The sequence below is a fragment of the Cryptomeria japonica genome, chromosome 3 (genome assembly GCF_030272615.1).
Source record: "Cryptomeria japonica chromosome 3, Sugi_1.0, whole genome shotgun sequence".
NCBI classification, from domain to species: Eukaryota; Viridiplantae; Streptophyta; class Pinopsida; order Cupressales; family Cupressaceae; genus Cryptomeria; species Cryptomeria japonica.
This window is the reverse complement of record NC_081407.1, coordinates 410,877,677-410,898,647: the sequence shown is the minus strand read 5'-3', so window position 1 is coordinate 410,898,647 and position 20,971 is coordinate 410,877,677. Positions and strand designations below refer to the sequence as shown.

The window sequence follows — 20,971 nt, the reverse complement described above, 5'->3', positions numbered from 1 at the left end:
GAGGGGAAACCCTCCCAGATGTTGAGGCGACCCCAACGTGTCTTCTCCCCCCTTCGCCTGCTCGGTCATTTGCATGTTTGCCAGATTGCAGAGCCATTTTCGCTAGTAGATTTAAACTATTCTATTGAAAAAAATGATTAATTAAACTTAATGGATACAATAATATTAAAAGATTGTTTTCTTTTGACTTATGTTAAAAAACATTAGCGACATAGATTTCCACAATCACAATATTATTTTGGATTTAACTGCCTTAAAGAGAAAATTATTTTAATAAAGGAGTTCCAAATGAATCGGCGAGCGCAGCCAATGGTCAATGGTCAACTTGTCTACCCAGCAGAACAAATTATATAATAATTGGAGTTCGTACCTTTCACCTCAAAGATCCCTCCCCTGAAACCGAAACCCATTGAGCCACGCAAAAAATGAGGAGGATATACTTTCTTCCTTTTGGTTGAAAATTCTGCACTTTCCGGGATTCGAACCGTACACGCGACCTTCCTTTCTCAACAACAAAGCATGCAACGAATATGCTGGTTATCTCTCTGCCGCATTTCAGGCATTCTTCGCTTCTCATTTGCACCAGACCTGCGGTTCAACCCCCTTCCATATTGCACCATTTCTACTTTATCAATTTTGTCAAAGCAAATGGCTTCTTTTTCTTCGGATTCCGACAAAACAATCCCTGTAGTTTCAACAATCACGTCGCCGTTCGAGGATTCGGCGCCGATAGATGCAGGGTCCTCGCTGCGCAAGCCGCTTAGCCTGTGGCCGGGTACATACCATTCGCCCGTCACGAACGCCCTGTGGCTTGCCAGGTCCAGTATTTTCGAAAGGCTGGTGGATCCCTCCGTTGACGCGCCTCCTCAAAGCCAATTGCTATCGAAAACGCCCGCACAGAGCCGCACTAGCATACATTACAACTTCTCCGACGACTACATACTGCGCGAGCAGTATAGGGATCCCTGGAAAGGGGTGAGGATCGGAAAACTTTTGGAAGATTTGGATGCATTGGCCGGAACAATTTCTGTCAAGGTATTTCGCAGGCAAATTTGGGATTTTCATGTGCAGTGCATGGTCAAGCTAATTTTATTTATTCTCGTAGTAAATTTGGGCGAGATTATGTATGGGCTTCTTTTTTAAGGGTGGGATCTTATGGTGGGGCTTAATGAACAGGTGTAGAATGAGACCAAAAAATTAATCAAGAAATTTGTTGAAAAGAAAATTATCTCTTTTTCATATCCTTCAGCTCTCTTTTTTCATTCTGATGTGATGGTGTGATCCTAAATATTGATGAAAAAAAATTCTTTACACAATCGAATCCAGAAATAGCTACATTAAAGGAAATTATCTGTTTTTATATAATTTAATCATTTTATTTTCAAATCAATTAAAAAGCAGTACACATATCAAATAACAGCAATAAAAGCACATTTACTTTAAATTATCATCTTTATATATCAATAATAAATTTTGATCAAAAGCCTTTTGCATCTTGAATGTGTCTTTTGGTTTGTATTTTTATTTTCCATTATGCATTCTATGACCTTGGTTAATTACTAGCTAAGCAAGATTGTCCAGTTTGCTGGGAACCGGATCATTGATATAAGAGCTAAGCTGTGCCTTCGTGCCAGTGCAAATGCGTGCACAACAACTAAGGGATTATAAGTTTAGTTTGTGATAGTCTGGACAAATGATTACCAAAGGTATTGGTAGATATTTAGCAAATGCTCAACGCTGCCTTGGAAACACAATGCCAAGACTCTTCAGATTTTTTTGTGACTTGATAAATTGAATTGGACCAGCAAGACAACACCCTGTATAGCTCATTCTTGTGCAACACTTCAATCCTTTTAGAGTTCAAGTGAACTTAGATATTCCTACATTTAAAGGCAAAATTGATGCCTCAACACTAGATATTTGGATTTGATAGCTTGAAGCATACTTCTTCGTCAACAACTTCATTGATGCTGAGAAGATTTCTTATTTAGAGGTGAAAATGCCTATTTTAGTGTATACCACTAGTGATAATCACTTAGTGTACAACATGACAGGGATCATCTACCAATTTTGTCTTGGGATGCCTTTGTTAGTTCTTTGCAAGAGGAATTCCATCCCCTCACACATTATGAGATGAATACATGAACTTTCAGCAAATGTGCCAATGCAAAAAAGAGTAATCAGCTGAAGAATACAACATGATTGCTTTGTGTGTTGGCATGAAACCTTCCTAAGCAACACAAAATGCTCAAATACATCAACGGATTATGAATCTCTGTCCATGCTAGGATGGTGGCTTCATACATCTTGGGTCAAGCATTTCAAAATGCTTCCAAGATTGAAGCCAAGGCAAAAGCTTAAGTTAGCTCATGTAGGATACTAGCTACAAGCCTTTCATGTAGAAACTGGGTTCCCTTGCACAAAAGTAACTGTGATACTCCAAATTAGTTTTGGGAAGCCCTAAAGTGATCCCATCTTCTTCACTAGGAAGGGACAAGGGTAAGAAGTTACAACAAGGTGACATAAGGTGCCATCATCACCACACCAACTCCCACAACGACATCAAGGGCTATGCACAAAAGTCCCTATTTGTGCAAGCTACATCAAATTCCAACTCAGTTGAGGATACTAACTAAGAGGCACAATATCTTAACATGAGCACCATGATAGCTAACAGTTTGGAGGGTTGGGATCATTTGTTCCACACAAAGTGTTGGTGTTGCAGATATGGAGTAGTGTGTTGTCATTGAAGTCAACCCATGATACTTCTATACAAATACACTTGTATGACTAAGGGGGAGAGTGGTGTGGATAACCTATGACATGACAAAGGGGGAGACTAATGTAGTTATAATATTTGCATGTTATCATTGATATCAACCTATAATGATGTAGTCCAGCTGTGGTGATATGGAAGACGCGGGAGCGAGGGGCTCGAAAATGGGTACTTCGCCTCCTTACTCGACCAAATTGAACTTGACAAACACCTCTTTCTCCCCTCAACCGAGCCTTTATTCCCCCAGGTGGGAGCAAGGATGCTTAAGACTCTTTTGGATCTCATGCTCCTAGAAAGAAGAGCGGTCATAGAAGGGGGAGGGTGATAGAGATGAAATGGAGTAAGTATTAATTGCACACAATTTTACTTTATCTTCTAAAGTTCATATTTATACTGTGTATCGATATATCTTTGATGAGTTAGTGTTTTGATGAGTTCTTTATCAAAGATAGTCAATTTTGATGTTTAAGTAGGATGCGGTAGTGATTAGACATGTTTGAAGTGATTTGCAGTGATCCATTGTCAGTTTGGTGTATCTCACATAATGGTGAGTTACAGAAGAATTGCCTAAGGCATTAACAGTTTATCTTAGGCAGAGACACAGTAATCTAGTCAGCCTTCCTCTGCATAGCAAGATATTGTCTTGCGGTTCAAAAGTCAAGTTTGTAGAGCTAAAAAGATATATCCAAAGTTTCAAGTCACAATCCCTTCCACAACAAAAGTTAGAAATGACTGTGTACTAGACTGTGCCAAGGCAGAGTATGTTGGCTTGATGATGATATGATGTAATAGGTTGATTGATGACTTTATTTGTGTTGTCATTGATGGCAACCATGTTTTGTCAGTCATCTAAGTCATTTAGTCCAACCGGTAAAGCCTAACCAGTAGTGGAAGCAATTACATAGTGAACCGGTAAACAGGAACAATGCTATGTTCAAGCGACCAGTACGGATGATCGGTGAAGAGTTGAGTGTTGCGGTTTGGAATGCATGTTCATGACATTGGTAGGAGTCTATGATTGGAACCGCATCAATAGATTCGATGGAATGAGCGAGTTATGATGTACTGAGCAGTCAGTCAAGAAGAATGTTAACCGATAGAGCAGAGTTACTTAGATCGGTAAACTGGTAGACATAATGTTATATTTTTGAGTTATGAATTATGTGGCTGACATGAGTAAAGCGTAATGAGCAAGATTGACCAGATACATTGAACCTAGGAAATTGTTCCAAGGGTTTTAGCCGACTTAGCAGAGTTTATAAAAAGATGAATATTGTGTGATGATGTATCAAGAGAAGGATCTAGAATGAGAATTTGATTGTGCGGTGGTAGGAGTTTGATTTTGATGATTAGTCGGCGTTAGAAGCAGAATTGAAGTGGATCTAATCAGGCACATAGGCGCTAACAACAGATCAGACAAACTTGTTGTTCTCTAACAGTTGTAGCAAGAAAATCCTCTCACAAGGTCACTCCTAATAGGGTGCGGTAGGATCCTAATAGGCCCGAAGGTTTAAATCCTTTAACCAGGTGACACATTAGCTTGTGTTTTGAAATCCCATAGCTGGGTAGCTCCTAACAGGCCTTATTGTAATAGCTCTTAACCGAGCTAAAGCACTCTTAACCGAGTGTCACTCCTAACAGGGTGTTGTATGACCTTAACCGGTCAGATCTCTATTCTACAGATAGTTGATCTTTGTGGGTACTAATTCCCACTGTGGTTTTTCCCATTTGGGTTTCCACGTGAAAATTATTGTGTTATGACTTGCATGCTTTATTGGGTGTTTGTTTATGTGGTTATATTTCTTGCATGCATATTGATTTTCAAGTTGGTTAAAGTGGTGATCAGATTTATATTGTTTTTGCTTGCACTGATTCACGCACCCCCCCCCCCCCTCCCCTTCCCCCCTCCCCCACCCCCTTTCAGTTCCTTATAAGTTTATCAGAGTAAAGGGTCTTAGAGGACAAGTCAGAATGCTCCACATTCCACTCTACTGAATGACATGGTCAAGTGGTTTTGAGGACATGATTAGAGATTTCCAAGACAGGTCTTCAAGTTTTAGATAATTTGGTCACCTGCAAGTTCAGTTTTCAAAGTGTCAAAGTTATACACTTGAACTGGTATGCTTTGTCTTCACCTATACAAGTGCTTATGTAATTGCATGAGTAGAAGGTTGTGTATTTCAGCTATATGAGCTTGTGTAGACTCTCCAAATGTCTCATAAATGCTCAAGATTTGAAGCACATGAAGTTTCTTTATGTTTTTAGTACTGCAAGCAATTCAATGTTGTTTCTCTGGGTGACTAATGGTTAATGGGCTGGCAAGACACAGTTTTCATGCTTGCGCCATATTTCCTTGTGTTCACGCCACTTTGAGAGATTGCATTGAGATGTTTTTGGGCTTGGTTGAACCTTACTTTGAATTGCAACATGTTATCTCTCTTGGGATATGTGATTTGTGGCCAACTAGTTAAGCGCTACACATTTCATTTACTGCTGATTTAATTGATGTTTTGGAAACTTGTGGATGGTATATAATGTGGCCTACTAGTGAAATCTATATATGTCTCTTCCACACGTTAGCCTGAAGCCAACCTAGTGATGATTTTGAAGATTGCAGAGGATACATATATAGACAATCAAGCTTGATTCAGTATGTGTGTGCTCGATAAGGATGTGTGAATGTTGAAGGCAGTGAGCCAAAAGCAGCCAATGATGCAGAGCAGAAATATTGTTGATTGACTAGTGGAATAGAGCCATCAAATTAGTCATTCCTTTTGTACTAAGAAATTATACTCTAGGGACTTGTTGCTTCCTTGAGTTGTAGCCCTAAAACAAAGTTGTAATCTTGTTCATATTATTATGAGGCTGGATTTGGACAGTAGATCCAAGAAACTTTCTCATCATGCTTTTCCCTTGTTGGGTTTTCCACGTAAATCTGGTGTTATGGTTGTTTTCTTTTGTGTTTTTCTTCTTTCAATTAGATAATTACATTTGCTAATTTGTTGCTGATCAAATTAAAGAAATTGTTTGAACACTGATTCACCCCCCCTCTTAGCGCTCTTGTGTGTTCAACAATTGGGTCAACATAGAACTTGTCCACATCATCATTGCTAGTGACAACCAAAAGAACATCAAACATGATGTATTAAGGTGCCTAGGTCTTTCTACCATTGTGCATTTAGACCCCTATTCTCTAGGATGGTTGTAGCATGGTAAGGGAATTCATGTAAGTTGACAATGCACTTTCAAGTATGTAGTCAAGCCAATGTGATGGCAATTACCATTCCAAACCACTATAGTGGATAGTACATGTTAGCGAGTGATACATCAACCTTCGTCAATATCACAAGCTAAAATAGCTTTGTACTTTGCTAAATAGTGTTGTAAAATCATTTGCATACATGTAGAAGTTCATGCTTCTCATGGTTTGTCTAAGCGCAAGGTGTAGCAAAGTGAGTGAATGTGCTAGCTTTGTTAGAATGATAAATGCTCAATAATGTATTGCAATGGTGCAAAGATGTCTTTGAAGAATGCAAGGGTCTTCCAACACACCAATTTAATACAACACTTAATCAATTTTGTTCCTAAATACCCTCTCCCAAATAGTTCTTTGTACGTGGGTTTGCTTGTGAGAATGACAAAGCTTGGTGCTAAATATGAGAGCTAATTGTTCAAGGCAAGATCCAACTTAACTCTTCACTATGTCACAGCCTAATAGTCTTGTGCCTAAGAAGTGTGGCACATGGAGCCTTTTCATTAACTATCGTGTGCTTAAGAAGTATGGGACTTGGGGCCTTTTGCATTGATTATTGTGGCCTTTTGCATTGATTATTGTGTTCTCAACAAGACATGGTTAAAATGGATATCTTTTGTTGTGCATCAACAACTTGCTGGAGCAGCTTCAAGGTGTACAATACTTCACCAAGATCAACCTCAAATCGAGATATCTTTAGGTATTGGTTTAAATTGAAGATAATTGGAGGACATATTTTAAAACTCAGGCAGTACTATGAATGGATGGATATGCCTTTTTGTTTAACTACTATGCCATCCACATTCATGTGCATGATGAATGATATCTTGTGACCCTTCACCAACTCCTTTGTCAAAGTCTACTTTGATGACACTCTCATCTTCGATAGGACTTGGGAGGGGCATGTAGAGCAAGTCTCGTGTATTTGTATATTGTGCCAACACAATCTACAAGCCAACATTGGAAAATGCACTTTTGTCACCACATAAATCCATTGATAGGGCTACATCACTAGTTACTCTAGTGTACATGTAGACCTCAACAAAATCAATAGACATACACAACTTCCACAACTTGCCAACTTCTATTGTAGGTTTGTTCTTGGCTTCTCTCATGTTGTTTGAATTCTCAAGATCATGTGCATAGAGACACCATTCTCATGGACATATGCTCGAGAATGCCACTTTCAAGGAGCTCAAGTAATGCCTTTGCAAAGTGCTTGTTATTACAATGCTTGATGTTGTACACCCCTTTGAGATCACCACACTCATACATGGAAACTTCGTGACATCATTTTGAGACTTTCAATGGCACAATTCAATGTCACTCCAACAAAAAGGAGTTTTATGCCATTGTACAAGCTATCAGGTAATGGCACAACTACATCATGGGTAAGGAGACAATAATCCACTCAAATCGTATTCTGCATTAGTTCTTGCATATATAACAAATTGGAGAACTTGTGCCACATGAAGTGGATGACATATGAGTTCCATTTGGTGATCAAGCACGAGAAGTAGAAAGTCAACAAGGCAAATGAGTACCTTATCCAATTGCTAGTTTATGTGCTCATTGCAATGTTGGACTTGTGTGGCCACAACTTCTTCGGTTGGGAGAACTCGACTCAATAGACACAAACTTCAAAGAGACCTATTGTAATGGAGGAAATGTGGCTCTGCAAAGGAAAACTATGTTCCTTTGAGAGTCAATTTCACTACACTCACTCAAACAGATTAAATTAATTAAAATGCTTAAATATAAATAAACTATTGAAACTATATAAAGAAAGATAAATAAAAATGACATTTTAACTATAGGAATGTGTTGACGTGTATTTTGTACACCATCATACATAGAATAAAATACCTAAAGGCATCTTATCCTCTCTTGAATAAAGTCTCTAACTGCTGAAGATTCGCATGAAGGATCAGTTAGGATGACTCCAATGTTCTGGTTAGTAGGGTCTCTACGTGTGGATAAGCACCAGCGGTATGATGTGATTTGCTGTGTCCTCAAGGGGCTTTACACTCCGAAAGTCTTACTAAACTAAAGAAGCTTTTCAAAAATAACAAAAGGATAGGGTTTGCAAGAGGTCTAATCTAATCTAACCCTAAGAATGACTTCATGTGGACAAGACTTGGCAAGATTCTACCAACTTCAATTTTGCCATAAAATAACAACTTAATTGAAATTGATGCGATCTTCTAAGGTAACAAATGGTTTTTCAATACATCAAAGATCAAAGACACTACCACGAAGGTACATATCCAAGATACAATAATGATTGAAGGTTAAGTGATTCAAATATCTCCAGTCGACCACGCAAGGCTTTCCTACAATCAGCAAGAAGCTAGTGGTTTGGATTACGAATCCTACCAGAGATCAAGTCTCACACTATGTCCTTCAAATTAACACACTACTTTGATTGAGCATGATTCAAATGAATTGAACAACCATGAAGATAACCAAGAAAGTTGCAACGAAACACCATAACTTCAATATTTCATTGATTTCAAAGTCATCATGTACAACAATTGCTTGAATTCCTTTCCTCAAACTCAATCTTGCTACAAAAGTAAAATTGCTTCTAACTCTAATCTTTCTAATACATCAAACTTTCTCTCTAATCTCTTAACTATCTCTATTACAAATGAAATGAAAATGAGGGTATAAATAGCATCCTCAATTACAATGAATGGTCCAGATTGAAAGCAGATCAACGGTCAAGATCATGACACCTAAACCCTAATTAGGGTTTGTTACAAATAGCCTCCTTTTATTGCACAACATTAAATGCATAGCCAATTATAAATTTGGCACGAAAATCTAGGAGACATAGACCAATGACAATTAAGGTGCCATGTCATCTATAACAACCTCTCATCTAGAATCTTATTTCCTTTCCAATGCTCCTTTTTAGCATATGCAATGAATCTTGATACGATTCCCTCGATCTCAGCAATTGGAATCTCGGGAAGATTCTTCATTCTTTCTTCCAAGTGGATGACCTGATCAAATGCATCTAGAAGAGCTGCGTCCCATGTAAGTTCAAGCTCCTTAGTCTTTTCGATCAGGAGCATGGTAGCAAACATCTGGTCCTGTTGTTCATCTGTGATATTGACGTCCTTGCAAAAGATGACCTTGATTCTATCTTCCAATTCTTGCAAATCCACATCTGTCTCAACTTCGATCCTCCTGCCAAGAATGGTACGAAGTACCTCAAATACTCTATCCTGGATCGGGTTGATCACCTCCTCAACATGACTGCATCTAGTACTGATGTCCTCAAAGAGAACTTCCTTCATCTGGAGTAAGGTTGACCACTGAAGTAAACTGTGAGGTCCTCCATCCATAATCTTTTCCTGCGCTAAGACCTTCCTCGATGTTTGTCTAATTACCTTCAAGACAAGAATGATAACATCCTTGGTATGAGCAAAAGCGGCTACCGTTATCATCAAATTGTGGATGATCTCAAGAACCTGAATAGCCCTATGAATAGTCTTCATCATCCTTGTTGCAAATTCTACGGCAACTGTATGAGATTTATCCATCCAAGTACTCATACGCTGGACCATACTCCTGAATCTCTCTGCCTCACCAATTGATTGAAGGGGAAGTGCCTGTATAGGTGATCTTGCTGGATCCTGACGTCCCAAAGGCTGATTGAGATGGCTGAAATACGTTCTCCATGCACCGACCTCCCTCTCAAGCTTTCTACTCTTCTCCATTTCTTGTCTAAGCTTTTCCTTCAATGCCTCAAAGGAGTCGGTGGCATCATCTAGTGTCTGCTCGGCTGTGGATGGACCTAGCTCAAATGTCTCTACATCATATTCCTCTGCTAGAATCTCCCCTTCATACTTGTCCACCGCCGGTGTAGCTATCTGTAATTTTCTGGATCCAGTCTCATCTCTAATTATCTTGGACATCTTGGTAGCCTTTCTCTTCTCTGTCACTTCCTGGGAATGTCCAACAAGGGTCTCTAAATCAATCACATTGTCTTCGTCCTCGATCACAATCACCTTCGTTAATCTTTCCTTCAACCAATCTGGGATGGCTGATCTTGTCTCTCTAACCTGTATCTCCTTATGCAATATTTCTTCTTCTCTGTGAGGAGATGTTACTTCGTCATTGTTCTTGTCTTCATGTAGCTCATAATCTTGGAGAGATCCACTTGGCGACCCTTGAGGTACTTGTCCTTCTTTATCATTCTGAACCATCGATTCCATAGACTCTTCTACTTCAAGTGTCCTTTTCTCTTGTCGAGAAGATGTACCGGATGAACGATCTCGGTTGGCCTCTTGTTTCTTCTTGGAAGATTCTCTCTTTCCAAGTCTCTCTTTCTTCTTCGAGCCTCTTGGATGGAGATCGCCTTCACTTGCACTTCGAAGGTTGCCTTCATTTGCATTCCTGGGATTAGGATTACCTTCGCTTACACTAGCTCCACCTTCGGCTGGCCTTTCTTCCAAAGTGAAAGTCATAGCTATGCCTTGCTCTCTCAACTTCTGATGCTGCACATCAACCCATCTGCGAGTACAAGACAAGACTGGAGCCATCAAAGCATCTAGATCCACGACCTCGGGCTCATTCCAATCTAACCTTACTGATTTGCTTTCTCGATCATAGGATGACTGGAGATGTCTGCCACTGTCCTGAGCTTGGTCGGCCACTCTGTAAATCTTGCATTTCCTGATGAAATCCAAAGGCAATCTAGAATGTATCTTCCTTTTTACTTCAAGATCATCCAAGAGATTCATCATAAAATCTTCTATCTGGAACTCATGCTTAAACTTCCTACCGACTGTCTCCTCTATATATCCATGTGGATCAAAGCTCTCTCTCAAAGCAAAGAATGGAAAAGAATACAGAGCTAACTCCTTCTCTGCGTCATCCATGGTTAAGGCATTAGGACATACCTCAACTGAATTGCCCAATATGATAGGTACCGGAACTCCATTTCCATGTCTATGTCTGAATGCCTTCGCATAAGCTGCCAACTGTCTTGTTACCTCAAGTAACACAATTCTGTCTGTCGGATATCTTGGCAACATGTATGGAGGTAAAGGACATCCATGAACTCTGATATAAGTAAACTTCGGAAATTGGATAAACCAAGCACCGTACCTCTTTACTAGTTCCTGTGCATCCTGAGATAATCTATTGTGAATCCCGCCTTGCAACGTCCTTGTGATGTTCATAGTGAAGGTATCATTAACTAACTTGTAGTTGCTTCCTGGCGGTTGATGCAAGTGAACATAGGAATCACAAACTCTGACCTCGCCGGGTCCTCTTCGAATCACTCCTCTGTGAGGTAGTCCTGCGTACTCGAAGCTCCTGATCAAGGCATAGATGACGTATGAACTCATGTGGAAGGACTTGGTAGCTTTGAGTCTCCTCAACTGTACGTCCAAGCAATGGCTAATCATTCTAGCCCAATGAATTGTTCCTTTACCCTGAACTATCACCTGGATGAAGTAGAACATCCACTTTTCAAAGTAAAAAGCCTGAGGGGCTCCTGTGACTCGGTTGAGCATTGTAATCAAATCTCTGTACTCCTCCTGGAAATCAATCCTGTGTGGTGTGTTCGGTACCTTGCTCAGGCGAGGACGACTCTTGAGTAACCAGTTCTTGTTGATGATGCTTAGGCAAGCATCTGGATCATTTTCATACATTGACCTGGCTCCTTCTATGCTCTTGTAGACCATATCTCTGTGCTCTGGAAGATGGAAAGCCTCACTTATAGCTTCCTCTGAAAGATAAGCTAAAGTGTTTCCTTCCTTGGACACGATCGTTCTGGATTGAGGATCATAATGACGAGCACACTCGATCATCAATTCATGACACTGTACTGCTGGAGGGAAGCCGACTGCCTTAATGATGCCACTTTCAATTATCCTCCAGGCGACAGGTGATGGCTTGCCAATGTAAGGGACATCTCGAAACTTCTTCGTGCTGAAGTTGCCCAAGTTAGTATCTCCAATGTTGCTCCACTTCGACACGATCTTGGTCTCCACTTCTTCGGTCTTTTGATCTTCCTTCATGAGAGCTGGCCGACTGGTGGATGCTCCCGCCTTCGGGGTTGCCATACCTACACAACATTTCATAATGAGAAACTAGATCTTTCAATTCATAACATAGATTAGATTAATTTTAGGAAACTTCATGATAAGTCTTTGAGTTATCATTTCCTAAAAAAAACGATTGAGCTAAGGGAATTCAAAATTTCAAAATTCAAAATTTAAGCTATGACGATCAACAATTCAAAATTAAAACAATAAAACCATATCGCCATACCTCACTAGAGAGCTAACTCTAGAACGCAAAACAAATGGAATTCGCCTAGGCAAAATTAACATTAGGAGGTTTCAACGTGATCTTCAAACAAACGTCCTTCTTATCAACTTCGCCACCCTTGGAGTCTTTGACGTATTCTTCAATGTCTTTCGCCTTAATTCAAACTTCACGTTCGCACTCCTTAGATGATGTTCACGCCTTCCTTTGATGAAATTCGCACCTTGAACACCACTCGCACCTCCTCTTGAATGATAATTTCGCACCACCTTTGGATACTCCAAATCGCACTTGAATGTGGATGATAAAGTGATAATGTGAAAATGAAAATCTTCACCACCCTTTATAAGCGTTCACACCACAATTACCTTGAGGCCGACTTGGTAAAAATAAGGTAATTAAAACGATTTTTAAATAAATAATAAGGCCGACCTTTCAATCCAAGTGCTCCATTTGATTAATAATTAATTAATAATTAATTATTAAATGCCTTTGTTTTTTAATTTAACAAATTCGATTTTTTTTACAAGGCAAAAATAATTAATTAATATCTTGCGCAAATTTTAAATGCTATTTTAATTGAATTTTTTAATTTATCGAATTTAGCATTTAAAATAAATTCAAAAAAAAATGTTTGCTTTGGTGCCAAAATTTGAAGATGAAAAAAAATACAAACCTCATCGCCCTGGTCCCTGACTGAGGGACAGGAGCGATCTATCAACTTGGTCTTGATTCTTGCTTTTTGACGTTCAAAGTCTCCATCCTTACGTTGAAACTGGCGTTTTTGCTATGAATTTCGAACTTGGGTGACTTGTCTTTGTAAATGAGTGCCTCTTGAGGTGATATCGCTTTGGTCCCTTGGAGAGGGACAGAAGCGATCCCTATGTTCTTACTTGAAATTCTTCGTTCTTGATTTTAACTCCTTGTTCATTACATTTCGAACGGTGTTTTAAACCCTTTGCAACTTTGTTTTGACATGATCTTCGAAGGATAACAAGTATTTTAGCAAATATCGCCCTGGTCCCTTGGAGAGGGACAGGAGCGATCCTGGTGTTTCTCTCCTTGATCTCGCTTCTTTAATCACCAATCCTCTTTATATGGCAAGCAATGACATTGTTTCTTCATTCCATGCTTGTTTCACTTGACTTCCACAAGGCATATAGATGTTTGGAGGACTATCGGCCTGGTCCCTTGGTGAGGGACAGGAGCGATCTCCATGTTCTAGTCAAAACTTGCCATCTTTCAACCTTTGTTCTTCATTCATCGCTTCCTAAATGATGTTTTTGATCTTGCCTATCCTTGCCTTGTCTTGATTTTGAAGGAAAATGAAGGATTTAATGAAAATCGCTCTGGTCCTTGCCTGAAGGATAGGAGCGATATAGCTTCCTTGGCTCAATTGATAGTCATTTGACGTTTGAAACCTTTGTATATCATCTTCTTAAGACACCTTAGACCTTTTACCACCTCGCACAACCTTGACTTAACGTGATTTTTGAGAGATTTGGCCAATATGGTAAATATCGCTCTGGTCCCTGACTGAGGGACAGGAGCGAACTTCAATGTCCTGGGCTCATGCTTGCTTTCATCAATTTGCCACTGCTTTCATTGTATAAAATGAAGTCCTTTGATCCTTCTTGGTCGCTTAATACTTGTTAAACTTTCAAAATCTAGGCCTTTATGAAAATTTTGCTCTGGTCCCTGACTGAGGGACAGGAGCGAACTGGGTGTCTTGGTGTAATTCCTTCAACATTGGCGACTTTGGATACTTCGTTCTTCATTGAGATGCCTTGAAACGTCCTCACCACCTTGTACCTCGTCTTGGAGTGTCTTGAACTTGGAGGAAAGGCAATATAACCATCATATTGCCCTGGTCCCTGACTGAGGGACAGGAGCGATCTTGCTCTTGTAGGCTTCATCTCACTTTGCTAACTTCAAAAATTATCTTCAATGGTCTTGTAGTGCTCCGTTTCACTCACCTTTGGCTTGGAAATCATTCAAACTTGGCAAGAAATTCGTCTAAGGTAAAAATCGCTCTGGTCCCTGACTGAGGGACAGGAGCGAACTTAGGCATTTGGGTCCCTTGTAGATGTTTGGTAATCTTCAATTTGTCTTCAACGAGTTCAATTCACCTCCTTTCTTGCCTTCAAACATAAAACTTGCTTGATCTTTGCCTAAGACAGGCCTTATGAAGAATTTCGCTTTGGTCCCTGGGAGAGGGACGGGAGCTATCACTGTGTTCGCCCTGGTCCCTGACTGAGGGACAGGAGCGATTTTACATTTTGGTTCATTTTTCCTCTTGTTCGCGTTTCCAAATTATATTCAATTGATGAAATGTATCTCCTTTGACCTCTTCAAACCGTCAAGTTGTTAAAATCTTGCAAGGATGAGGTGATGTTTGATTTTAAGCTCCGGTCCTTCACTGAGGGACAGGAGCGATTTTTCTTCCTGAGGCATTTCTGTGTTCGTGAAATTCTTCAATTTATATTCAACGGAAAGATCACGCCTTTCTCTACTACTTCCATTCAAAAAATCATCTTGATCCTGCAGAGATAGTAAGATTTTTGAAAACGAGCTCCGGTCCTTCATTGAGGGACAGGAGCGATTTTACTCCTACAGGCCAAAATATTATGATTTCACAAGTTTAATCACTTCACAAGGCAAAAACAAATCATTCCCCATGCCCAGGATCAAATATCACAAAACTCAAAATTTGGGTCAAAATTACTCAATTGAATAAAATTCACATTTCATCATCAACACTTAGACAAATTAAGACTCTGCACTCAAAATTCCAATTGAAAATAGACCATTCTGGCGAATTCATTCCATTCAAAATTGCATCCTACAAAAGGAAGCTTAAAAAGCTCTCAAGATTGACTGGACTCTGGCCTGAAAAGATAGTAACGGAAACCCTAAGGCTTGACCCTAAATCTAGACAACTGACGAACTACCAAAACCCTAAAAAGCAAAGCGAAAGGCGAGCAAAAACGAGCAAAAAGAGGGGGTCCCCATTTTAAATGGGGCGATGTGTGAAATGGTCACAACAGAATGCAAGATAAAAATGATAGAGTGTTCGGTTCAAATATGAGTGTCTTAGCCAAGGATTCCAGCTTGATGTGGGGATGTTTGTGCATAGCATTGTTGTCTCGTACGAACCATGAACAAAAATATGCATAGAGAATGCAAAAACCCAACTTAATAATCTAGCTAACCTCTGTGTGTTTGAATAACCTCAAGATACCTACACACACACAAAGGAAAAGAAAGATGTTTGGGGCTGTTTGGGGACTTGCCTCAATCAAGTCCCTACTTTGATGTTTCCACCTCCACAACAACCAAATATAAATAGATAAAAGACAAACCAACACAATGATAAAATGATTTTGATAAGGGATGTGATAAATCTCAAGATGCTCAAATACACAAGGATATCAACAAAAAGGCTTGAGGAATCTAAGATATTTCCGAGAGAGATTGTGTGTAAATGAGAGATAGATTTAAAAGGAAGAGGAGGGAAAAGAAAGGGCGGACGAGTCGTTACAAAATCATTCAAAGCCGTTTTCCTTGGCCTATTAGGTTGATAAATAGAAATTGCTTTGAAATGCCTTTTGAATGATAAAATATCATAGAACACTAGTGGTACACATCGACATCCACGCTAGGTGCTAGTGTCCAAACAAATCACACTCAAAAATGGTGGGAGATGAGAGAAATACACGATTAATGGAAGACTGATGCAAAAATGTAGTTGCTAAAAAGGGATCTTGAGCATCCTGAGAGGGGAAAATGCTGATGCAAGGGCTGCGATGAGCCTACACAAACATTAAGGGAATGAACACTATAGTACAAAAGTGTAAGTGAAATTGCAAAAGTATGCAATTTCTGACACTACGCCTATGTCAAGCTTTCACAAGAAAAACAAATTGACAAATTTGTCTTGTTTTAAAAGATTTTCTGCAAGCTTGTACATCCTTTTGTTCTAGATGGCATGGCATGCTAGAGGCTTATCTAGGAGGCACTGTACACCAAAACAATTGGACATTTCTACTGGCCTCACATCTATCTATGCATTGAACTCCACATTGAGTCTAGCATTTGTTGCAACATCGCTAAGCATGCACACATGAAGCTTGTGCACTATGCGTTTCTTTTCTTTCTGACACAACCTTGGGAATACATCAGGATGGATCTCTTAAGTGGACTACCTACAACTAAGTCCCAACATGATGCTCTGTTTGTGTGGTAGACAAATTTTCCAAGGAAAACCTTGACGCACTAGATGCTATGCACCTTTTCTTCACTAATGTTTGGGTTCTTTTTGGCTTGCCAACATTCATTTTTTTTTACCGTGACTCATGTTTTACTTGTCATTTAGGCAAACTTTGTGGACCATGTTAGATACTCAATTGGACCAGCTACAACTTCCATGCGCATACAGATGGTCAAACAGAATTGGTTAACTGCACTCTCATGTTAGACATGTAGCATGCTTTTTTATGTACATTTTTCTGTTTACTATCTAGTTTTACATCACTTAATGTCTAATTTGATGTCAATACCCTGAATTTTCTAGCAAGAGTAAAGTCACTAATTTTTTGTGTGAAAGGTAAAAGCTATTTGTGCATCTTAGCTTGCTAAATTTTTTGACAAGTGGTACTTGACTCAATCTTTGGTTTGCTGGTTCTGTTACAGGTGACTTAAGTCGTTTGAATATGGTAGTCTATTAGAACATGAGGTTCTCCTTTTTGTGATGTAACCAAGTTTGAATGTTCTCTGCTGACTACATGAATTTGTCCTTTTTCCAGCATTGACCTGTATCATTTCACTAATAAAAATAGAATTATCCATTTGCTGACCTTATTAGTTATTAAAGAGAGTGTGCATTTTGCTTGACTTTGGATGCCTTTTAAAGTGTGTTTATGCTAGCTATTATTTAAATTTTAGCTATCCATCGAGGAATGTTTATTCTTTATTTATACTGCTAACATAAACTCTAATAGAATCTTATAGTCTTGGGAGTAGGCAATTTGAATCATATTATTGATAAAGTTGAATTCATGATGGTTTCTACGTGAGTTATTCATTTTCTTGAAAGAGGGAGGAAAGTACATGTAAGCTAATCTTTCTTCCTTTGCAGCATTGCTCTGATGATGAAAGCACAACTAGACCATTGTTGCTTGTTACGGCTTCAGTTGACAAGATGGTCTTGAAGAAGCCCATCCTTGTGGATGCTGACTTGAAAATAGGTGGTGCTGTTACTTGGGTTGGTCGATCATCACTTGAGATTCAAATGGTAGTGACCCAGCCACCTGCAGGTATTTATATCAGATTTCTTGTATACTGGTTGCTCGTTATATGTTATTTGTAATGCCTATATCTGAAGGGAATATATAGAGAGCCAATTTTACAATACTGCACATCATGGTAGCTAGGTTGCTGTACTGACCTAGATATCTACATTCTGTATGATGTTAGTCAAGGGTCAATAGGAAGAGGAGGCTATAACACAAGGGTCAGGAATTTACTAATTAAGAGAGGCATTAGCAATTACAAAACTTTCAAAGTTAATAGAGAGATATGTAGCATAAAGATCTTAATTGCTATCAATTACTTAAGTTCCCCAGAAAACTTAGTATATATAATGGAGGAGACAGGAAAGTTTGAAACCAAGAACATCAATTATGAATTGGTCCAAGCTGTGATTTCTGTCCTAACCTAACCACTGAGTGGATGACTTTAAGTTTTTGTGTGGCTTGTTTTGTCTTGGGTCTTTTCTTTGGTGGGAATGTGTGGATATCATATGCGTATCATTTTATTTCTGAATTTCTGTAGTCAGTTCTAAGAGGAAGCCCTTTGTTAATGTAGTTCAATTCTCTCACTCCATTTGATTGGGGAGTTAGTTTCAGTTGCAATATCTTCTTGAATTCCTTGAATTTGAGCTTGCTTCTTAGAAATTACACCTTGAGGCTTGACAATTGCATTCAAAATATGTCAAAGCAAGGGTGTTGACAATATTCAATAATAATTTTTATACCCATCAATGCGTCCAACCTTACCCATTATAGTTTTCATTTGTGGAAAAGCCCACAATTCTCCATTACCTCTACACCTAGATTTTTATATTGAGAAGACATCTTACTATTCCATTGTAGAGCAGGAAACTCATTCACTGTAAATGCAATCTCTACATATGATGGAGGTTAGATCCAGTATGCCCATCGGCACCCTAGTGCATTGCCTAGAGAAGGGTGCAAGTCTCGAATAACTGTGCAGCAATATGAATTGGAAGGGCACCAGGCATTCCACAATCAAAATAAAGATGGGCACAACACTAGCATGGTTCAGCATTCATTGAATGATTAAATGACAGTCGAAATTGGCACAGCATGAGGAGCATAGCTGCCAAGTATTTGGAAATATGAAGCTGCAGATTATCCATGGGTGTTTACATCAATCCTATTAGTTTTAAAGGAAGAAATGCCAAGTAGTAATAACATCTAAATCATAAAGTGCAGTTTACTCAAATAATTCTGGTGCAACGTTCAAAGCTAAGGTGCTGCCAACGCTTGGTTGCATATTCTAGAAAACCAGTGTGGCACATAATTAAGATATGGTGCAGCCATTGAACACATGGTGCAAGCTGATTATAGAAATGGGGCACTAAAACAGAGATTCATTTAATGATATTTAATGATTGTGTTGACGTTTTTGATCAATGTTTCAGATCACACTCCGTGATCCATCATCAGGATAATAGAGAGCTAGAGGAGAAAACTGGTTTGTTGCAGACCAAAACAGAGAGTCATGTTATAATAAAAACATCTGTTAAGAGGGCGGTAGGAAAAATCATGAGATCTGCCATGATTTGGATGATAATATGTTCACTGTTAGCCTCCTGATTGATTGCGATAAAAGGAGGAAAGAAGAATAAAGAACAGCGTAAGGGATGCAGCCCAAGAATGGTGAACTGCTTAAGAAATTCAGGGAAGACATCGATTGTGTATTTCTTTTGTCAATCAAATTTGTAATGCAGCACATCAAGCCTCTGAAAGTCCAGCTCAGTTCTTTTCCAACTAATGACACATCACTATGATGTTTTTATATTTTGCTTTCAAAAACAGTGCACCATTGGTCCATTTCAGTTGATGTGGCTGTGCATGGCTCACAAAGAAATATTTTAAGATAAAACCTTTTCTGACTCCCTTAAATACTAAAATGACTTTATTTAAATCATTTTAAAAGTATTTCATGAAAAGAAGGAAAAGTAGTATGGTGGAAGCTCAAAGAGGTGTCCACAATGTAAGGGCAAAAGCAGATTGATGATTTGTTTCTTGTTGCTGAGACACGGACCAGCTAGGACTTGAACCTAGGACCTTCCATATGCTGCTGGAGTGCTCTACCACTGAGCTACTGGCCCCTATTGGACCAGTCCATCGTCGGTCCGGGTGTGGCTTATTTCCAACACCAACACCCCCCCTTAAGCCACACCTCTCGTGTGCTTGGGGCTCCTAGCCTAGACCTGGCTCTGATACCATGTTGAGACATGGACCAGCTAGGACTCGAACCTAGGACCTTCCATATGCTGCTGGAGTGCTCTACCACTGAGCTACTGGCCCCTCTTGGACCAGTCCATCGTCGGTCTGGGTGTGGCTTATTTCCAACACCAACACTTGTTTTTTCTTGGATATCGAATCTTTATTTTTATTTTTCTTCTATATATGTAACTATTCATTTGAATAAAAAGGGAGGAGAAAAGAAGATTTTTCATTGGTAAGCTCTGCTGTTTTGGCATTTGAGCCTTTCAGGCAACCATTTTTTAATCATTGGAGCTCATCAATAACAATGCTGCAACTGTGCATTTAGCCTCTTGTATTGCTTGTTAAATTATTTTAGAAAGTGAAATAAAATGTTTTTTTGATTGTTCTTCATCCTATTTCATCAATGAATTTATTTCTGCTCTGTTACTTTGCATATGCAGCCATAATTTGTGAATCCGAGATCAATTAACCTCTTCCAAATTAATGGCCCCGCTCTGATACCATATCAGAGAACTTAATCAGATAATATTTTCTCCTATCATTCTGATTCAAGGTCTACAAATATATAGGAATAATATTGGTGAACTGTATGATTTAAAATAGCATTTACAAGTCCAACTGTGTAACAAAATATGCAACCATATGCTATACTATGCTAACAAATAAACAAACTATAGGAGTACGAATGATGGAATATCCAATAGTTACATTCCTAAAAGAAAAATCAGAGGCTTTTAGTATGTTTAAGATTTTCAAGTCAGTGGTTGAAAATGAAATGAATGATAGAACCAAGTGTCGAAGATCTGATAGAGGAGGTGAGTTCACCTCAAATGAATTTGAATTTTTTTGCAAAGAACATGGAATAAAGAGACACCTATCTGTTCCTAAAACTCCTCAGTAAAATAAAATAGTAGAAAGAAAGTATAGATCTGTTCAAGAGATGGCAAGAACAATGTTGAAAGAAGTAAATCTGCCTGATATGTCATGGAAAGAAGCAATCCATATTGCAGTCTACATTCTCAATAGAGGACAACTAAGAGTGAACAGTGATAAGACTCCTTATGAGCTATGGCATGGAAAGAAATTCCTTGAAGATCCTATTAAGATCTGGCTTCT

At 39.0% G+C, this 20,971-nt stretch overlaps 1 protein-coding gene across 1 annotated transcript in view; it reads left to right on the top strand.

The window, feature by feature from the left end:
- The first annotated feature begins 371 nt into the window (after positions 1-371).
- Positions 372-20,971, top strand: part of LOC131069519 (acyl-coenzyme A thioesterase 2, chloroplastic) — a 30,954-nt gene continuing 10,354 nt past the window's right edge. The window contains exons 1-2 of the mRNA XM_058004994.2: positions 372-1,035; positions 17,455-17,632. Coding sequence (XP_057860977.2) covers positions 520-1,035; positions 17,455-17,632 — 694 coding nt within the window. The 5' untranslated portion in view covers positions 372-519. The remainder of the gene's footprint in view (positions 1,036-17,454; positions 17,633-20,971) is intronic.